This window comes from Rhineura floridana, chromosome 11, assembly GCF_030035675.1.
Source record: "Rhineura floridana isolate rRhiFlo1 chromosome 11, rRhiFlo1.hap2, whole genome shotgun sequence".
In the NCBI taxonomy this organism is placed as follows: domain Eukaryota; kingdom Metazoa; phylum Chordata; class Lepidosauria; order Squamata; family Rhineuridae; genus Rhineura; species Rhineura floridana.
The window spans coordinates 43016238-43036246 of record NC_084490.1 but is presented as its reverse complement, the minus strand read 5'-3'; the positions used below and the strand labels follow the sequence as shown (position 1 = coordinate 43036246).

The 20009-nt window shown below is 42.7% G+C and overlaps 1 protein-coding gene across 5 annotated transcripts in view; it reads left to right on the top strand.

The window, feature by feature from the left end:
• NGFR (nerve growth factor receptor) overlaps positions 1–20009 on the top strand; it is a 92704-nt gene that overhangs the window by 54194 nt on the left and 18501 nt on the right. For 3 of the 5 annotated variants that reach the window (XM_061588788.1, XM_061588784.1, XM_061588787.1), the window contains 3 exons: positions 10486–10845; positions 14267–14350; positions 17009–17092. In XM_061588788.1, coding sequence (XP_061444772.1) covers positions 10560–10845; positions 14267–14350; positions 17009–17092 — 454 coding nt within the window. In that variant the 5' untranslated portion in view covers positions 10486–10559. The remainder of the gene's footprint in view (positions 1–10485; positions 10846–14266; positions 14351–17008; positions 17093–20009) is intronic. The other 2 variants (XM_061588785.1, XM_061588786.1) reach the window with 2 other exon arrangements.

Here is a 20009-nt window from a genome sequence, read left to right as displayed (position 1 = left end):
CTAACACAAACATTTGGAAACAGGTCTCCAAGTCTGTAACAAGTTCAACAGATCTAATGGCTTTAACTGTGCATTTACAAAATTTGCTTTATGTACTGAGGGTAAATGTTGCATTTCTTTTCCAAAATCATCACCATTAAGGTCAGCAGGATATTACTCTGATAAAGATAAAGCTTTTCTCTCCACATCACTTTTGGCCATGGTGAGATATTTCCACAAGAAATCAAATGTTTCTGCCAACTGCTTAACAGCATTGAAGCGGACAGTTAATCCTGCTATAACATTGTCTACCAAAACGTAAAACACACACTTTCTGAAGTAGGCCTCTTCTGGAGTATCATCTGTGTCATTCATTTCTTCCAAGTTAGCATCAGGTGTGCTGCCATCATGTGGCCTTGCCCTCTTGCGCCTAACTCCATCACATCTACGGGAGAGTTTTATTTCTATATTTAGGTTTGACGCAACCAATTTGGCTTCATTCCACATGCATTTCCAGTTCTTTCGAAGTTTTGTCAGCTCTATGAGGAGAGTTTCTATGTTTGCTACTTCATCATCCAGTGTGGCATCTCTAGCGTGGATGACCTTGTTGCAAATATCTCTGCCAGCTAATATTTTGTACCACACGGCTGACATTAACACACAGGCAAAAGATGTCACATATAATAAAACTCGGACTTCATTTCTTGGTTTGGCCATCAAATTTAGTTCTAGGAGGTCTTCCAGTGCTAATTTAATGCCAGGCAAGTGAGCTGCAAAAGGCTTTACACATTCAACATGATCTGACCATCTTGTTTCAGACATACCATGAAGAGAACAACCAATACGGTTTTGTAGTAATTCCCACTGCTTAGCACTGGAACTGAACAGGGGGTACACAGTTTGAATTGTTCTGAAAAAGGTTATTGCTTCAGGTATGCATTCAGCAGCATCATTTCCACATAAGTTGAGTGTGTGACAACCGCAAGGTGAAAAAGTTGCTGTTGAGCATTGTTCTTGTATTTTTGCTTGTGCGCCATTGTATTTTCCGGCCATATTTGCCCCATTATCATAGCCTTGAGCTCTACAATCACGGAGAGGAATAGCATGTTCTTTCAATGTATCAGTTATCAACTGAGCAATTTCTTCCCCTCTTTTGTTGCTACAATCTGCAAACTTGAGAAATCTTTCTTGAATCTCATACTGCGTTTCTTTTAAAAGTACGTATCTCAAAAGAAATGTTTGTTCAATATGGGAAGAATCTGGTGTGGAATCTACTATTATTGCAAAGTACTTTGCAGATTGCCTCTCAAGCAAAATGTGTTGTTTCACAAGATTCGAGCATTCTGCAATAAATTCATTTTGTGAGTCAGGGGACAGATAATGAACTTGAAGCCGCTCACTCCTTTTCTGTGACTCCTCTATACTTAGCACATGTTCCTGAAGGATGGGGTCCCACCTGGAGAGCAGTTCCATGAGTCCTAAAAAGTTTCCATTGTTTGAATCACCAATTCGATGGGATGAACCAGTCAATGCTAGACCACGTTCTCCCAAGAAGAGTACAACATCGATGATGAGCTTTAAAAGGTTGTACCATTTCACAGCTTCAGTTTTGATTGACGCTTCGAAGATGATGTCAACTCCTGTCTCAGACAGCAGGCGCCTTTCTAGTTCTCGCCAAGCTAGGTAACATTCTCTGTGACTATTGCCTTTTTCATGTTTTGGGATCCTGTAGGAAAGTTTCCGCCACTTCCCATTAGAATCCCAGCCTTCAGCAGATACCAGTGCAGACTTAGATGCAGAAGTGCTAGTCTTGACTGTCTTGTGCCAAAATAATCGACATGCAAAGCAATATAAAGCTTGTTTCTGTTGACTCCAGACAAGCCAGTCTCTTACATGTAGTTCTCCATTAGTGCTTTGAAATTTCAGTATGCTTTCTGGGAACACTTGATTGCAGGTGTCTTTTGGGAATGTTTTAGGCAGAGGGATGTGACCATTCATAACATACTTTTCTATTTCCTTTTGAGATGGAAACTCAGTTGTGATACATCCAGTGTCAAGGCCTACATTATGATTACTCCTCTAATCTTCCAAATTCACTTCCACATGTGTCTGTATGTCTGTTTCTTTCTGTTTTCCATTTTCATTTTCTGCATCTGCCCCTTCATCAAAATACTGTGCATGATTACCCAAATCAACTGCTCCTTGTTTGGGGATGAGGTTTCCAACAGTTTCTTCTTGCTCCAATTCTGTAGGTGAGTTCAATGAAAAATGTTTTGAAGCCGCACTTAATCCAAATTGAAAGAGCGTTTCTTGACCCCTTTTTTCATTTTCCTCTCGTTCTTTCTTGTCTTTTCTTTTCTGGGCTCCTGATTTGTGAGAATACATTTTGGAGAGATGATTTTCTCATCGTGATAGGGTTTAAAGGTTCACACTGCTTACCTTATATGAGCCCTCAAACCGCATTTTTCCTTTCATACTAAAGGGGAAGGGTTAATCTAGCTTCCTAATGACTATGCCCTCTTAAGGTCAAAGTATCTCTTCCTCTTGTTACCTTGGCCACCGAGCATGCTCAGTTTCTTCCAGAGTAAGTTTCATAAAAAATGAAAAAAATCCTCAAGTTTGATTATTTTTATTTTCAGAATCCAACAGAAATACAAATATTTGTTTGAACAATGTTATGCTTTTTTGCACAAGTTGGGGGGAAAGAAAAAAAAGCACCATTTGTAGCAGGCTTGCAGAATGGGAGCCAGCAGGAAATGACATAACAAAGAGAGGAAAAGGGAGCTCCCCTCCTTTGGCTCCTGGGCCCCCTTTTTGACCCCGGGCCCAGGTAAGATGTACCCCCTACACCCCCCCCATGGGCCCTGCCCGGAGGAGGGCCTTTGATGTTGAGTGTAGTGTACAGGTGGGTTCGTGTTGGGAGAGACATTCCATCAGGTATTGTGGTCCTAAGCCGTGTAAGGCTTTATAGGTTAAAACCAGCACCTTGAATCGAGCTCAGAAACATATAGGCAGCCAATGCAAGCAGGCCAGAATTGGTTTTATATGTTCGAACTGTCTGGTCCCTGTTACCAATCTGGCCACTGCATTTTGCACAAGCTGCAGTTTCCGAACCGTCTTCAAAGGCAGCCCCACATAGAGTGCATTGCAGTATTCTAACTTAGAGGTTACCAGAGCATGGACAACTGAAGCCAGGTTATTTCTATCCAGATAGGGGCATAGCTGGGCGACCAACTGAAGATGGTAGAAGGCACTCCGTGCTACCGAGGCTACTTGAGCCTCAAGTGACAGAGATGGTTCTAGGAGAATCCCTAAGCTACGAACCTGCTCCTTCAAGGGGAGTGCAACCCCATCCAGGACAGGTTGGACATCCACCATCCGGTCAGAAGAACCACCCACTAGCAGCATCTCAGTCTTGTCTGGATTGAGCCTCAGTTTATTAGCCCTCATCCAGTCCATTGTTGCAGCCAGGCACCGGTTCAGCACATTGACAGCCTCACCTGAAGAAGATGAAAAGGAGAAATAGAGCTGTGTGTCATCAGCATACTGATGACAAGGCTCTCCAAAGCTCCGGATGACCACACCCAATTATTTCATGTAGATGTTGAATAGCATGGGGGACAGAACTGACCCCTGCAGAACCCCATACTGGAGAATCCAGGGTGCCAAGCAATGTTCCCCAAGCACCACCTTCTGGAGCCGACCTGCCAAGTAGGAGCGGAACCACTGCCATGCAGTCCCTCCCACTTCCAACTCAGCCAGTCTTCCCAGAAGGATATCATGGTCAATGGTATCGAAAGTCGCTGAGAGATCAAGAAGAATCAACAGTCACACTCCCCCTGTCTCTCTCCTGACAGAAGTCATCATACAGGGCGACCAAGGCTGTTTCCGCGCCAAAACCAGGCCTCAAATCCGTCGGAATCCAGATAATCGGATTATCTGGATCCAGATAATTGGTCTCATCCAAGAGTGTCTGGAGCTGGCCTTTTGAGATGTCAAAATTAATTTACCAAATGCATGCAGTTAAGGCAAGGAAGAAAGGGAAGACAAAATTTTGCATTAGGCTGGTTGTCTTTTATTAATTTTTGTAAACAGTGGTGCAATATTGGTTTGAATAAGTCCAGATGCTTTGCAGTAATTTGATATATATTTTTTTGGATCAACTCAGTCCTTATTCTTTCATGTTCTGCTTGCATTGTGACTTTTTTCTTTTCAATTTATCATGTTGAAATTCCCCCTCTGCTTTTGTTGATTTCAAGTATGTGTATGTACGTGCATCTCCCTTTCCAGAGAGGTTCTCCTGGTGCTCACTCTGTTACCCTTTAGGCACCAGGCAAAAATGTTCTGTTTTCCAAGGTCTTTTTGGTGTTTTACAGCAGGGGCAGGGAACATTTTTCAGCCCAAGGGCCACATTCTCTAGTGTGAAACCTTCTGGGGGCCACATGCCAGTGATGGGTGGAGAATAGATGTGACTTTTATCTTCTTTTTTAAAAGATACATTTTTATTTCGTTTTTGACACACAAGTATCAACACAATATAAATTGTCCCGTAGGATGTTTATTTGTATATTTCTTTTTATGTATTTAATCAAAAACGTAATAACATATTAAAAATAAGGAAATAAAGGAGAAAAATGCAATTGAATGAGAATTAAAAATAAACAGACATTCACACAAGATACAAATTTGAATTGCTGCATTCATAATCCCTGGGAAGAATTATTATTATTGAGATTAGAGGGTAGTAATATGTCCTTTTTAAAAGATTTGTTTTATTTGTAAGCATCAGGATGTCGTTCTCAGGGTCTTATGGTATTCTCACCTGAAGCTGAAGAATTACTAAGAATTCCAAATAGTGGTGTATTTCACTGGAGGCATTTAAACATTCTTGGCATCATTTACATATAAAATAATGTTTTGCCACATGGTTGAAAACAAATCTTTTTTTGTTTCTCCTCTGCTGTGCCTTAATTTTTGAGTTAGTTTTCAGCAATAGCTTTGACTGTCCCATAAATCCTTATTTAACCCCTCTAAATGTTTCCATTTTCTTGCAATAACCATCCTAACAAGAAACAAAATTAAGAGCCTCAGCCATGTTACATTTTTAAAGTACATCCCATTTCATATCAAAAAGTGTGACCTGTACAGAAAAAGTGTGACCTGACCTGGAGAGAGTCCCGAGGGCAGATAGAAAGCCTTGGGGGCTGCATTTGGCTCCCAGGCCTGTGGTTTTCCACCCCACTTTTCCAGCATAATTCTGTGCATGTCTACTCAGTTAAATTAAATGGGGCTTAATCCTGTACACGCTGTTGGATGTTGTATCTGGCGCAAGCAGATGCCCAGGATGCAGAACAGTATAGTGACAGGCTAGATGCCAGTTGAAGCAATGAGCCAGACAAGTAATAAGTTTTAAGAGTTACTTTACTGACAATATATCACAAGCTCTCTCTATACAAACTCCTCGACCCCCACACCGACTGGCCAGATCTGCTAAGTCTTATAGATAAGGCCAGCTGGTTGCCTTGGATACTTGTCCTTGAGATCTGCACGGACTCTGTGCTTCTTGGCCTTGTAACTCTGCTGTGGAAAAATACATTCAGGCACTCTTTCTTTGCCAACACCCCCCACCTATTTTTCCATAGCATAAACCTTTATCATTTACATTACATCTTTCATGTTTCTTCTAACTTTTGTTATCACAATTACAGTTACATTTCTTGCAGTCACTTAAATTACATTTCTCCACATGATACATTTCTTTTCTTCAGTTTACATCAGCATCATTTGTAATACAGTTACTCCATTGCAATCTCAGCATCATTTTCATTATATTTCTTTCAGCAATTATTTTTCATGATTCCCATCATCCCACTTTTTCCAGTTACTGAAGTCTATATGCTTAATGGAATTTATTTTAAATCTAACAGGTGGAATACCTTTGGTTGTTCTCTCTGATCTGCGTGGTTGTATTTCTGCCTTAGTGTCTGTGTCTGTGTCAGGCGATTCCTCAGTTTCTCTCTCAGAGCTAGAACTTGATTCACTACTGCTGCCTGTTTCTTCTTGTTTTATTGGTACTGTATCTGCCTGTTCTTGTTCACTACTAACTTCAGTGTTTCCCAACTCCACATATGTTTTCTCTTCCCAATCCTGCTCTATTGCTTGCACGCTTCTGCTTAACACCACAGACCTTTGTTTTGGCATCCAAATTCTGTAATACGTGTTTTCAAATCCCAGCATGTACCCTTTGTCTGCTCTCCTTTGCAGCTTCCCTGTCCTTTTATTTTTGGGAACATGTACCCAGCATTCTGCTCCAAACCTAATCAAATGTTTTAATCTGGGTTTTCTGTCATACAATTTCTGATAAGGAGACATTCCAGTGGCCTTATGGAATATTCTGTTTTGAATGTAAGCTGAATACAGAACACACTCTCCCCAGAAACCTTGTGTTAAAGAGGAGTCACATAGCATTGATCTTATTGAGTCCTGAAGCAACCTGTTCCAGCGTTCAGCTAACCCGTTCTGATGAGGACTATAAGGGGCTGTTAACTCCTGTTTTATTCCTCTTTTATCCAAGTATTCAGTAAAAGAGTGTCCTAAGAACTCTCCTCCTTGATCTGATCTTATTCTCTGTATTTTGACACCAAACTGCACTTCAATTTTTGTAATAAATCTTTTCAGTTTCTCTGCAGCTTCACTTTTAGCTTTTAGTAAATAAACAGTGCAGAATTTTGAAAAATCATCAACTATTGTCAGGAAATATCTTGCACCCCCCTGAGTAGGTTGAAATGGCCCCACTAAGTCCACGTGTATTAATTGATAAGGTGCATTTGTACTGGGCATGGCTTCTTTGTTCTTTGCAACCACAACTGCCCTAGTTTGTTTACACACGTGGCAGTCTACATATTTTTCACAGTTTCTCAATGTCACATCATTACTGTTCTCTGTTGTTTTCACCACATTTTCATATCCTATATGGCCTAGTTTTCTGTGCCATAAATGAACACAATTATTATGGGGTTTCTTATTAGCACACATGAGTACATGATTTGTTTGTTTCACATGTAAGAAGAACAATGAGTTCCTCACTATTCCTTTCATGAATATTTTTCCTCCTCTCATTACATGCACTGAACCCCTTTTGAACATTACATTGAACCCCATTTCATTGAGTTTCGACACAGCCATAATGTTGCATTCAATATCAGGAACAAACAGCACATCAGTCATAATGGTATTGAAACCTGCTAATTTCACTGTTCCCCTACTTTTGATCTGTTTCTTAGATCCATCAGCCATTATTACATGATCCTCTACGTCACAAAATGTATGAAACATGGATTTATCTTTGATTATACTATTTGTTGCCCCACTGTCAATTGCCCATAAATCTTTACAGTTATTTCCCTGCTCATTGTTAATACATTGCTTATTCTTACTAGCATAGATCACCTGCACACATGGTTTTCTTCCTCTTTCTCTTCTTCTTGCTTCACAATTCCTTTGTAGATGTTGCCTGGAACCACAAAAATAACATGCCTTTTGTCCATACAGTCTCTCTTGTGCAGCTTTGTTGTTCTGTTTTTCCACGTGTTTAGACTCAGTCCTTTCTTGCTTTGCCATTTCTTGCCTTCTTTGAAATTCTTGTAAAAGTTTTCCTTCTATGTAATCCATATTGAGATTTGCATTGTCCATTGCTTCCAAAGAGCTCACCAGACTATCATAACATGAATCTAGTGAAGATAATGTGATATACACTTTTTGCGTTTGAGAATGTTCAATTTCACGTTCTGACAACTCAGTAAACAGTCTGTTTATTTCCAACAAATGCTCTAACATGGTTGTATCTCCAGATAAGCGCATCTGATACAATCTTCTGGCAAGATATATTTTAGAACTGGCAGTCTTTTTCACATGAATATTTCTTAAAGTTTCCCAGGTTTCCTTAGCTGTTGTTGCATCACGCACGTGCAGTAATTGAGAATCATCAATAGCAAGAACAATTAACGCCTTTGCCCTCTCATCCAGCCTTCTCCAATCCGCTGGAATAGGCACCCCGGCGGGTGGGTCTTCTGCGATAGCTTTCCACAGGTCTTCTTTCACTAGAAAAGCCTACATTCTCTGTTTCCAAGTGCCATAATTTTTCCCTGTCAGCCTTTCCAAGGGAATCCCGGCCGATAACGTAATAGACATACTTTCACTTTTCACAGTTCACCGCCTTTGTAATTAGAGCTTCTCACCTCTGTCCTTCAGTCAGTTATTCCCACGGCTCTCTCACAGCTTTCAGCTCAGCTTTTGGTTTCTCCGTCTTTCTGCTGTTTTACTCGCTGGTCTGCAGTTCTGGCTTTTCTCTGCCGCTTTTCTGCAATCCTCAGCACCAGGTAACCATCAGCACCAGGTAACCATCCTCTGCTACCACTTGTTGGATGTTGTATCTGGCGCAAGCAGATGCCCAGGATGCAGAACAGTATAGTGACAGGCTAGATGCCAGTTGAAGCAATGAGCCAGACAAGTAATAAGTTTTAAGAGTTACTTTACTGACAATATATCACAAGCTCTCTCTATACAAACTCCTCGACCCCCACACCGACTGGCCAGATCTGCTAAGTCTTATAGATAAGGCCAGCTGGTTGCCTTGGATACTTGTCCTTGAGATCTGCACGGACTCTGTGCTTCTTGGCCTTGTAACTCTGCTGTGGAAAAATACTCTCAGGAACCCTTTACTTGCCAACATATGCATATATGGGAGCAAGTCCCACTGAAGTCACCTGAGGCTTAGTTATGATAAACATGTATAGGATTATACCGGTAAGAGCTATCATTTCAATTATGCAATTTTACTTATTCTTTAATAAATGTTTTAAGGGATTCTGACCCTCCCTAAAATGCTGAAAGTTGAGGTTTGTAGACACATTTTGGTGCATTAGGGGGAAAAAATCAAAACAAGAAACAGTGTCATAATATTTGGACCAAATCTAAATCACAAAGTCGTGAGCTCACTTTCAAGTGTCTCAGGACACTTCCCCAGATCTGATGTTAAAAATAAAAATAAAATAAATGTTGCTGGTACAGGTCATGGTAGAAGCCCCATCTCTGAAATATGTTGCAGTCTTTAGATGGTGGCTCAGGAATCTCTCTGCAGACTCGAGGCACAATCCAAATCCAAGATAGGCTGGGATGAGCAAGTTAGGATCTAGCAGATCTCTTGCTGAGCTGGCTGGTTCCCAGCTCAGCCAGACTACACTGGCGCAACTTGCTTAGCCGGAGATACGCAGGCTTAATTTGCTCATCCTAGCTCAGCCGGGTGAGCTGAGACTAGCATATCTCTCAAAAATTGGCATTCTGGGGGCAGGACTGGGCGGGGAGGGGAGTTTATGCTGGATCCCAGCTCTGTTCAATCATATGACCTGGCAACCTGCCTGAAATTATACCGGCAAAAAGGGTTGTTTGAGTCAAACTCTGTTTTACAGGCTTGTTTTACTTCTGCCAAGCTTTGGCCTGCTCAGCTGGCAGTAGCCTCACTCCTGAACGGGATATGGCTCTGGCATACTTTGGGCTGGCTTAACTTAAGCCAACTTTCATGTCTCAGAATTGCTCTGTAGGTTATTTTGGGCTGTGTAGCCAACAAAGTCCTACTGATAGTAGACCTATTGAAATGAATAGGTCGAAGTTAGTCATTTCAATGTGTTTACTCTAAGCAGGACCAACATGTTATACAACCCGTTGTGCCCAGTGTGAAAGGTCAATGGTTGTGTACCAAAGCATGGTGGGGCAAAGAAGCATTGACACCACACACGTCCTTTGAGAAGATCAAAGCAGACAGTTATTCCAATCTGTCTGTAGCTCTAATTGAAACTCAGCGTGTGCTGAGATGCTTATTGGGCTCTGGGGGCCTAGGCTGGTTTTGCCTTGGGACCAAAATAGAGCCTTTGCTGAAGCCGCTTCCCCTTAGCTTCCTGCTAAAGAGAGTCAACATGGCCACCCCACTCTTCCCTGCAGCCATACACAGGTAGGGATGGGGGAGAAAGTCAGATTCCTTAGGATTTAAATGCAAACCTACCTAATTCTCACTTTCTGAAACAAAATGCAGACCAAATTATAGTCATCTTTCAAAATTTGCACTTCCCTAAATGTTGTGATGCAGTTCTCCAACCAAATAATGTGTATAAAAATGTGCATATTCGGGGAAAGTGTGCATAAAAGTGCATATATTAGTGAAAATAACATATATAAAATATATTAAGGAACATTGCTTGCAAAAATGTGTATAATAGGCAAAAATACTTACAAAAGTGCATGTTAGGAGAAATTTGCACTAAAATGCTGATGAATTTTCATGAGGACTTTTAAGTGTACGTGTGACTTATGTGTGAATGTAAGACTGGAAAAAGAGAAATGAAGAGAAACCAAAATCAAGAGATTTGTCTGTCCCTATGCTCTGGTCAGTGGACTGTCAGTTTATTGAGGGACTGTCACTCACTTCTGTTCTTTCCTTCTGATGCATTCCAGGTGTCACCTATTCAGACACCGTGAGCATCACAGAGCCCTGCAAGCCCTGCAAGGAGTGTGTGGGGCTGGAAGGCATGTCAGCTCCCTGCGTGGAATCAGACAACACCGTCTGCAGATGTATCTATGGCTACTACCGGGATGAGAGGAGCAACGAGTGCAAAAAGTGCAGAATTTGCGAAGTGGGCTTTGGCCTCGTGTACGCCTGCGGGGAGAGTCAGAACACCTGGTGTGAGAAATGCCCCCTTGGGACTTACTCTGACGAAGCTAACCACGTTGACCCCTGTTTGCCTTGCACCATGTGTGAAGAGGACGAGGTCACCAGTGAGGAGTGTACCGCAACATCAGATGCTAAGTGCAGAGGTAATGGTTGTAACAGGCTAAAACTGGGCTGGCTGGCGCTGGTGAATTCTAACTGCTGAACAATAAGGGTCAGTCATATAATGTTGTTACATGCTCCCCACTTTCCTGAGCGGTGAAAAGTTTTAAGGGCAGCACTACTATTCTTTGGCTTTCTTTTAGAGGTGAGATCACTGGAGACTTCTAGGCATTTTGAAATATTTTGGTGAGGAGCGGCCGGTGGGGAGGAGGAGCAGCTAGCAGGGACAAGCGGGAGTGCTGACCTGGCCTCCTGGCACTGGTGCTGCTCTTGCTTACTGTGAAGGAGAGGAAGATGGCATGGAGGTGGGGAGGTTGGTGCTGTGCAGGTGCCCCGGGAAAACCAATCTGTGCATTCACTCTACGTGTGGAGGCCTCATGCTTGTAGGTAGGCCTTGTGATTCTCCACGAACTCTGAACTCAGCTATTATTTATGTAAAAAATATTTTCTCCTGGGAGAAAGGAGAGGCAAGCCAACAGCTTCCTAGTCTTGCCAGTAATCAATGTCTCCTTGAAAATTCAGCCTTTGATTCATGCTTTGAATGGATAAACAAATCAGAGGGTGAAGCAAATTGCAAAGTTGTATAACTGTGTGCAAAGGCGTAGAGCTGGTGGGTGGGAGGAGGCTGTGATTACAGACTTTCCCCTTGCAATTTTTATTCTTCAACATGTTCATGGAGCCAGCACAGCAGATAGTCACCCACATTGCAACATTATCAGTCCCCCAATGGTCTCTTCTTCTTGGGCTCCTCTGTGCCTGTACACATTTCTCTTCTTGGGCTCCTCTGTTCGCTTGCATCAGGATTGTTCTGCCTTCCCCTGGTAGCAGTAGCTTAAGTCTACAATCTTATACACCAAGGGTGGCTAACTTTGGGTCAGCGGGCCAGATTTGGCATGCTAAGCCACAAAAAGTGGCCCACCAGGCCTTGCAACTTTATCTCACAATACAATCAGACAATTAAGCTCTGGACTGTATCCAATATTAGTCCCACTCAGAGGGAACCATGGAAGTTAATTAACACAACTAACTTAGGTCCATTTATTTTGATGGGTCTGCTCTGAGTAGAACTTAGTTGGCTGCAACCCTCTCTGTTTGGTAGAGAGTGGTCTGTAAAAAGCAGACAGAGCATTTTTTTTCTCCTGATCGAAGGATAGAAGATCTCTCTGGAGGCCTTTAGAGAGGATCCTAGAGTGGTTTAACAGTCAATCCCCAGGGAACCATGGGAATTATAGCTCTGTGAGGGGAATAAGAGTCTCCTAAGAACTCTTAGCACCCCTTTCAACAAACTAAAGTTTCCAAGATTCTTTGGGGGAAACCATGACTGTTTAAAGTGGTATGATATTGCTTGAAATGTATGGTGCCTCTGTCATTACCCATTACCCACAGCTCTGCCCTCGCGGAGAGAGGACTGGCTGGGGCTGAGGAACAGGAGGATTGGCTGATCAACTGCTGCCACACCACATAGCCCCAGCATCTGTTGCCTGATGCAGCTGCTTCACTTTGGCTATGAGTAGAGATGGGCTGGCCCTGAATTCGAGTTACCAGGTCTCCGGTTTTTGGCCAGACTCTCTGGTTTTTGGGGGGCCCTCCGGCTCTCCAGCTAGCACCCCTTAATCTCTTTCTGTAATACATTTAATTTTTTTTATATATGTAAACTTTGGGGGGGGACAGAAAAATTTAAGGGGGTAGCCCCCTGACTACAGGTCTAAGTGAAACATCTGGACAAAGATCGTGATAAGGAGCATCACAGTGAAGTTGGTACCAATTTTAGCATTTAAATCATTGGAAACAGAGCACAAATCTGTTCCCACATGGTAAATAACTTGGGATTTTCACCATGCCTTTTTGAACATGAGTGGAAAATGGCTGGGGTTGAAAGGTGATGTATGTGTGTGCAGGGCTGGCCCCAGGCGTGCCTGGGCCCCTGGGTACCAGCCTGCCCTGGGCCCCTCCACTCCCTCTCTGCGGTCCGCGGAACTTAAGAGCCACCCGCCATCCCCCCGCTTCACCTATCTTTCCGTTGTTTTTTGCGGCAGCGCACGTTTGTCATCAATCAAGATGGCGGCTGAGGTTTCCCTAAGGGGCTGAAGACTCTGCTGCCATCTTTGTTGGTGGCAGCAACACGTGGGTGTAGCACGCATGCGTGCCATCAGCCAAGATGGTGGCAGAGGCTTCAGCCCCTTAAGGAAACCTCAGCTGCCATGTTTATTGATGGCAAATCTGCGTGCCGCAAAAAACAACGGAAAAGTAGGTAAAGTGGGGGGGATAGTGGGAGGATGGTAGTCCGCGGATGCTTCCACTGATCGTGGAAGGAGAGCGGAGGGCTCCCCGTAGCTCCAGGGGCCCTTGGGCCAGCGCCCTACCTGGCTGCCCCTTAGAACCGGCCCTGTGTGTGTGTATGTACACCCTGCTAACGCCCAGAATTCCCTTGCCAGTGGGTGGAATAAATGCAAAGTCACATCCCCTGACAATGAGTAAGCACTGTTGTGATCTAACAGGGCTGCAGGTGGGAAAAAGTTGAGGATGCACAGGCTGCAGAGTGGAAAGAACAGCCATTCTGTTAGGCATGGCCAAATTCCATAAAGCTAAGCAGGGATGAATCAGGTCAGCAGTTGGATGGGAAGCCTTAAAGGAGGGAGAAAGAGTGGGATATAAATCTAATAAATAAACAAACAAAAGGAGTGTGGGGGAAGAGCATTGCCTGCTTGTATAGGGTTGCTTGATTCAGTCTCTTGAAATAAACCAAATTCAAAGGGCCAGAGTACAGATAATTGCCACAAATACCCATAATGTTATGTGGGCAAAATGTGTCAGGCTGCAACAAATAGTTATTATTTTCATCTTTCGGAAACAAAAATCACATATACACAGCTGTTTGAGAGAAGAGTGTTCCAAAACAGGTTTTCAAAGAGTTTTTGCAGAACTGTGGGCGGCGGGAAGGGGGCAGTGACCTGCACAAAATTTGGCCCTGAGAGACAGTGACTTGCCCAAGGCTGCAAAGCAAACTCTATGGCAGAGCAGGGATTTGAATTTCAGTGTTCAAATGGCAGGCAGAAAAGCAAGTCGGCCAGAGGAGCAGAGTAGTTCATACTTGGCCGTATTTGGTAGTTGACATGCTTTGCATTTCGTATTTAGCAGTACTGATAGCTTGATTGTCCGTTTATTCCATTTATCAGCCACCCAAAAACAAGAGTTCTCTGGGAGACATTCAAAGTAAAAACAAATTTAAAATCCCATTTACAATACAACAAAATAAAGAAGCAGCAAACGAGACTAGTATCAAATGACAACAAATCACTTTTGCTGGAATTGGAAAGCTCCCGCAAAAGGGAGATGGAGACTTTTGATGATGGTCACACCTCTTTAGATTTCTTACTCCATTGATAAGTTTTCTCATTTTCTCAGCAGTTGTTCACCCACGATGGAGGCCAACTATAACCCCGATAAATTCCAGCACCACCACTGATGCCAACACAGCTGCTGAACATGGTACTTTTGCTCTTTATTTATTATATTTAAGTCCCAACTTACCTCCAAGGAGCTCAGGTTGGTATGCATACCACCCCCTCCCCTTCCTCATTTTATCTTCACAACAATTCTGTGAGGTAGGCTAAGTGGAGAGTGATTTGCCCAGGATCACCCAGTGAGTTTCATGGCAATGTGGGAATTTGAACCCTGGTCTCCCAGGTCCTACTCTGCCACTGTAACCACCATGCCACACTGGCTCTTCCCACTTCCTTCTTCTGACCCAGAAGAACCAGTTAATCCTTTGCTGAGTTGGTACAACTCCCAGAATGGAAGGAAACTGCTGGGAATGTTAACCGTGTGAAATGGTTAAGATCACTAAAGTGGAATTTTCAGCACACTCTGAAAGCTACAATTACCAAAGTTTTTGAGGTGGGGTGGGTGAAACACTGTAGAAGTTAAAGAAGCTAAAAGTCATGGCTCTATGTTTAGGTTTTTATATATTCAGTGGAATGCGGTTGTGGGTACCAACAAAGCCAGTGATAGCATTAGCAGCCAGCAAAGCAATTATTTCCGTGCCTTCCCCCTCTCACACTCCTGCCTCTCTCTCAAACATGCACTGCACACATAACTTAGTTACCTTATTTATTTAGCTCTCTTTAAATTCTTTACATCTCCTTTACTCAGAGCTTGGAAGTAACTAGTTACAAGTAACGAATTACTTGTAATTTATTACTTTTTTGAGTAATGAGTGGGTAACTTCATTACATTTTGCTGGTAATAGAATGAGTAGCAGCTTCATTACTTTTGAGGAGTAATTGTAATGTTTCCAGCATCACTTTTGCGCATTACTTGGGGGGGAGCAGGGGAAGTCTTCTGCTCCTCTGACTTGTGAATAAAAATCATGTGCTTCAAATTGGGCTTCTGTGCAGTGTTGTTCTTCCTTCATGCGCTGTGGGTGCTTAGGAGGCGACGAGGGAGGAGGTGGAGAGCAAGACGGGGTGGAGAAAACAATTGTTTAAAAATTGACAGGAGTGGAACGAGAAAAGAGCTGGAGGCAATATATATATATACAAAAAATATGTGTGTTGGGGTATCATCATTGCTGGGGGTGGGGTGAGGGGATGTGAGATTCTGTTATGCCATTCTGTTAATCTTATGGGAAAAAATTCTACTACCCTCTGTGTGTGTGCGCTTATTTTTAATGTTGTTTTAGGCTACTTAGATGTGCAGCAGCCAAGGCCAGCACCTTGTAGGCATTTTTTTAAAAAAAGTAACTAAAATGTAATTGTAGCAACTACTTTTGAGTAAAAGTAAAGTAATCAGTTACTTTCAGAGCAATTGTAATTGTAACGGTAATTACTACTTTTTGTGGGCCATGTAACTGTAACTGTAATTTATTACTTTTTAAAAGTAATCTTCCATAAACATGGCTATATTAGTGAAAAACACCTAGACAAATGCAGTATATTAGATGCAATTGATTGCAAAAATGTGTATATTCTGCAAAATTAGATACAAAAATGTGCATATTAGGAGAAATCCTCACTAAAATGCTGACACATATTTTGAAGATTTTTTAAAAAACTGATGTGGACATGTGGCAGACTGAATACTGAAAAAGTTAGAAACAGAGAGAACCCCAAATGGACAGATCCATCCATCCTTACCTCGTGGGCTCTACCCCTGCACGACAGCAAGCTGGTCGATGAAGGAGGGTTCATGGAGAAGGTCTGAGTCCTTATCCCAGTGCAATGGCAGGTTGATCAGCAGAAGCACTTTGAATGAGGAAGCAACAGACACTAGCGATGGCACACCAAATCCCCCAGAAGTGCAACATTTAGTGTGGAATGAGTGACCTGCAGCTCTTTTACATAAGAGAAAGATATTTGGATATGCAAATTGCAAACAAAAAATGCAGAAATATATGTTGCATGTAGTGGTGTGTGTGTGTGTGTGTGTGTGTGTGTGTGTGTTTCTTACTGGCCTTCCCTCTTGCCATAAATTATTATGACTGTTTTATTTGAATATAGCAACATCAGTATAAATGGGACTTTGTAGAGCAACATAAGCAAAAGATGGGTCACAACCCCAAGGAGCTTGTAGTGTACATTGAGACAAGGGTGAGGTTTTGGGGTGAAAAATAAAACAAAGGAAAGGGAAGAAGGAGACAAAGGTAGCAAGAAATGGATGTGACCAAGTGCAACAATGGCTTCTGGCTCATTTTTGCCTGTAATTCCCTTTACAGTAATCTGCTTTGTGAATTTCAATGTCAAATATTCTCCAAACAGTCTCCTCAAGCATTTGATATCCCTGTTGGTCGCACAATGATTTTTGATTCCAATATTTGATGTTTGACAGTTGATACTTGGCCATATTTGGTAGTTGACATGCTTTGCATCTCATATTTAGCAGTACTGATAGTTTGATTGTCCGTTTATTCCATTTATCAGCCACCCAAAAACAAGAGTTCTCTGGGAGACATTCAAAGTAAAAACAAATTTAAAATCCCATTTACAATACAACAAAATAAAGAAGCAGCAAACGAGACTAGTATCAAATGACAACAAATCACTTTTGCTGGAATTGGAAAGCTCCCGCAAAAGGGAGATGGAGACTTTTGATGATGGTCACACCTCTTTAGATTTCTTACTCCATTGATAAGTTTTCTCATTTTCTCAGCAGTTGTTCACCCACGATGGAGGCCAACTATAACCCCGATAAATTCCAGCACCACCACTGATGCCAACACAGCTGCTGAACATGGTACTTTTGCTCTTTATTTATTATATTTAAGTCCCAACTTACCTCCAAGGAGCTCAGGTTGGTATGCATACCACCCCCCCTTCCTCATTTTATCTTCACAACAATTCTGTGAGGTAGGCTAAGTGGAGAGTGATTTGCCCAGGATCACCCAGTGAGTTTCATGGCAATGTGGGAATTTGAACCCTGGTCTCCCAGGTCCTACTCTGCCACTGTAACCACCATGCCACACTGGCTCTTCCCACTTCCTTCTTCTGACCCAGAAGAACCAGTTAATCCTTTGCTGAGTTGGTACAACTCCCAGAATGGAAGGAAACTGCTGGGAATGTTAACCGTGTGAAATGGTTAAGATCACTAAAGCGGAATTTTCAGCACACTCTGAAAGCTACAATTACCAAGGTTTTTGAGGTGGGGTGGGTGAAACACTGTAGAAGTTAAAGAAGCTAAAAGTCATGGCTCTATGTTCAGGTTTTTATATATACAGTGGAATGCGGTTGCGGGTACCAAGAAAGCCAGTGATGTAATAAATAAATAAATAAATAAAATGTGCTGTGCTGATCTTGTTTTAGCAGGGAGGAAACAACAATATTAAGACAGTTGATATAGTTCAGATAGTCACTTTAAATGTGTATGATTTACTTTGCTATTTTAGTGAAATTTCCTATTGTAAATCATTTTCTTTTGCTTCTGTTTCTGTGAATATATGATGTACAGCAACACTTTGCAACACTAAAAACGTTCCAAAAACAATTGTGGAATAATGGCACTGACTATTCTGCAGAATAGTCGCCAGTGGAAATTAGGACGTGTCTCAGTTTGCACAAGATAAAACATTGGGAGGTGAAATATATTCTAGCAAATTCTAGGTGAGCTCTATGTTTTTAATTGACCATGTCCACCTTTCCTTAAGTGGAGTGGTTAAAGCATAGCAGGTTGAAAACTTGCATCGTGGGCTGGCCAAGTTTATTTTTTTCCAACAGCTAGAGTCATTGCTTAGGTAGCAACATATTGTAATCAGTCTGATATTACATCAAACTGCAGGTCCAGATTCCACTGTTAACGCACCGAAAATAGAAATAGAACATAACCTCCAGTTTGAAACACAAAAGGCTATCTTCACTATCATATGACATTGACCAATAAAAAGGCTTTGAAATTAATAAAAATAAATTTGACACAGATTTCTAGGATGAATAAGGAGATAATTTTTTTTTTGTTAGATTCTGTGTAGAAACAGTAGTAACACAGGAAAGAAGCAAAGTAAGAAGAACATCAACAAACATACAAAAATGTAATTCTCCATCTTTGGAGATGGCTGGTGTTGCCACCACTCACCATATGCTCAGAGGCACGTTACCAAATTCTTCCAAGCTACACAAGAAGTGGAATGGACTGTGACAGACCAATCCAAATTGTGTTTGCATTTTTTCAGATTTGTAGGGCAGTCCAATATCTCAGAGAGGAGGTCAGGTCTCCTGCTCCCCTGGTGCATTCACTATAGCTGCCCAATTTCCCTGCATTTTAAAGTTTGATAGAAGTATCTGTTGGCAGTAGGTATGTTCTTAAACGGCATGTTTTTTTTTGCCTGTTAGTGAATTTCTCTGCTTTTTAATCCGGGGGGGGGGGTTGAAAAGAAATGGGATCCTGTGCAAGTTTGCTGAGAATGGATTGATCATTTGCATGCTTATTCAGTTCAATGGGATTTATTCCCCTGTAATTCTTAGGATAGGTGAAACTGACCATGGGGGGATGGAGAGAGGAGGAGGAGAAAGGACAGGGGTAGGGGAGGAGAAAGGGCAGAGGGGAGGAGGATGGGAGCAGGCAGGAGGGGTAGGGGAGGAAGAGGGCAGGTTTGATAATTTGCATGCTTAGTGAGTTCAGTGGGATTTATGGCCATGCAATCATGCTTAGGATAGGTAGAACTGACCATGAGGGAGGGAGGGAGGGAGGGAGGAGAGGGGAGTGGAAGGAGGGGAAAGGAGGGATTGGAAGGAGGGATTGGAAGGGGGGATTGGAAGGGAAGGAGCAAAAGGGAGGTGATGGGAGGGAGGGGAGGGCAGGTTTATCATTTGCATGTTATTGACGAGGAAGAAGGAAGAGGGGATGGGAGGAAGGAGGAAGGGAGAAGAGAGGGGAAGGAGGGGAAATGCAGGTCTTATCATTTGCATGCTTATTGTGTTAAGTGGGATTTACTCCTGTGCAATCATGCTTAATCCCTGCTGCAGGGATGAGACTGTGCTGGGACCATCAAGGGGCAAGCATTTCCACCCGCCTTGCCCCACCCCTCTGCCTGGGCCTTGTCGGGAGGAGCTGCAGACTGAGATGTGCTGCTGCAGGGATGATACTGTGCTGGGACCATCAAGGGGCATGCTTTTCCACCTGCCTTGCCCTCCACCCCTGCTCTTAGTGACATTTTTCTGGGGACTGCCCTTTACCAGGAAGATGAATGCTTTTGGTTTGCTGCTCCTGTTTTTTTAGAGATGTTACGACTTTGTTATTTGATTTTTTTTTTTTTGTAAATTGTATTGGTGTGGTTTTTTTGTATTTTGTATTTGTATTTTTATTTGTGTGTAAGCCGCCTTGGGGGCCTATTTGGCCGAAAGGTGACCTAGAAATAAAACATAACATAACATAACATGCTTAAGATAGGTAAAATTGACCAGGGGGAGGGGAGAGGCGGAAGGGAGTGGAGAGGGGAGGGGGAGGAGGAGGAGGAGGAGGGGGAAGGGGAAGGAGGGGATTGGAAGGGGATAGAGAAGGGGGAGGGAGGGGCAAAGGAAGGGGGATGAAAGGGGCAAGAGGGAAGGGATAGGAGGGAGTAGGAGGGGAGTGCAGGTTTGATTATTTGCATGCTTGAGTTCAATGGTATTTATTCCTGTGCAATCATGCTTAGGATAGGTGAAACTGACCTGGGGGAGGG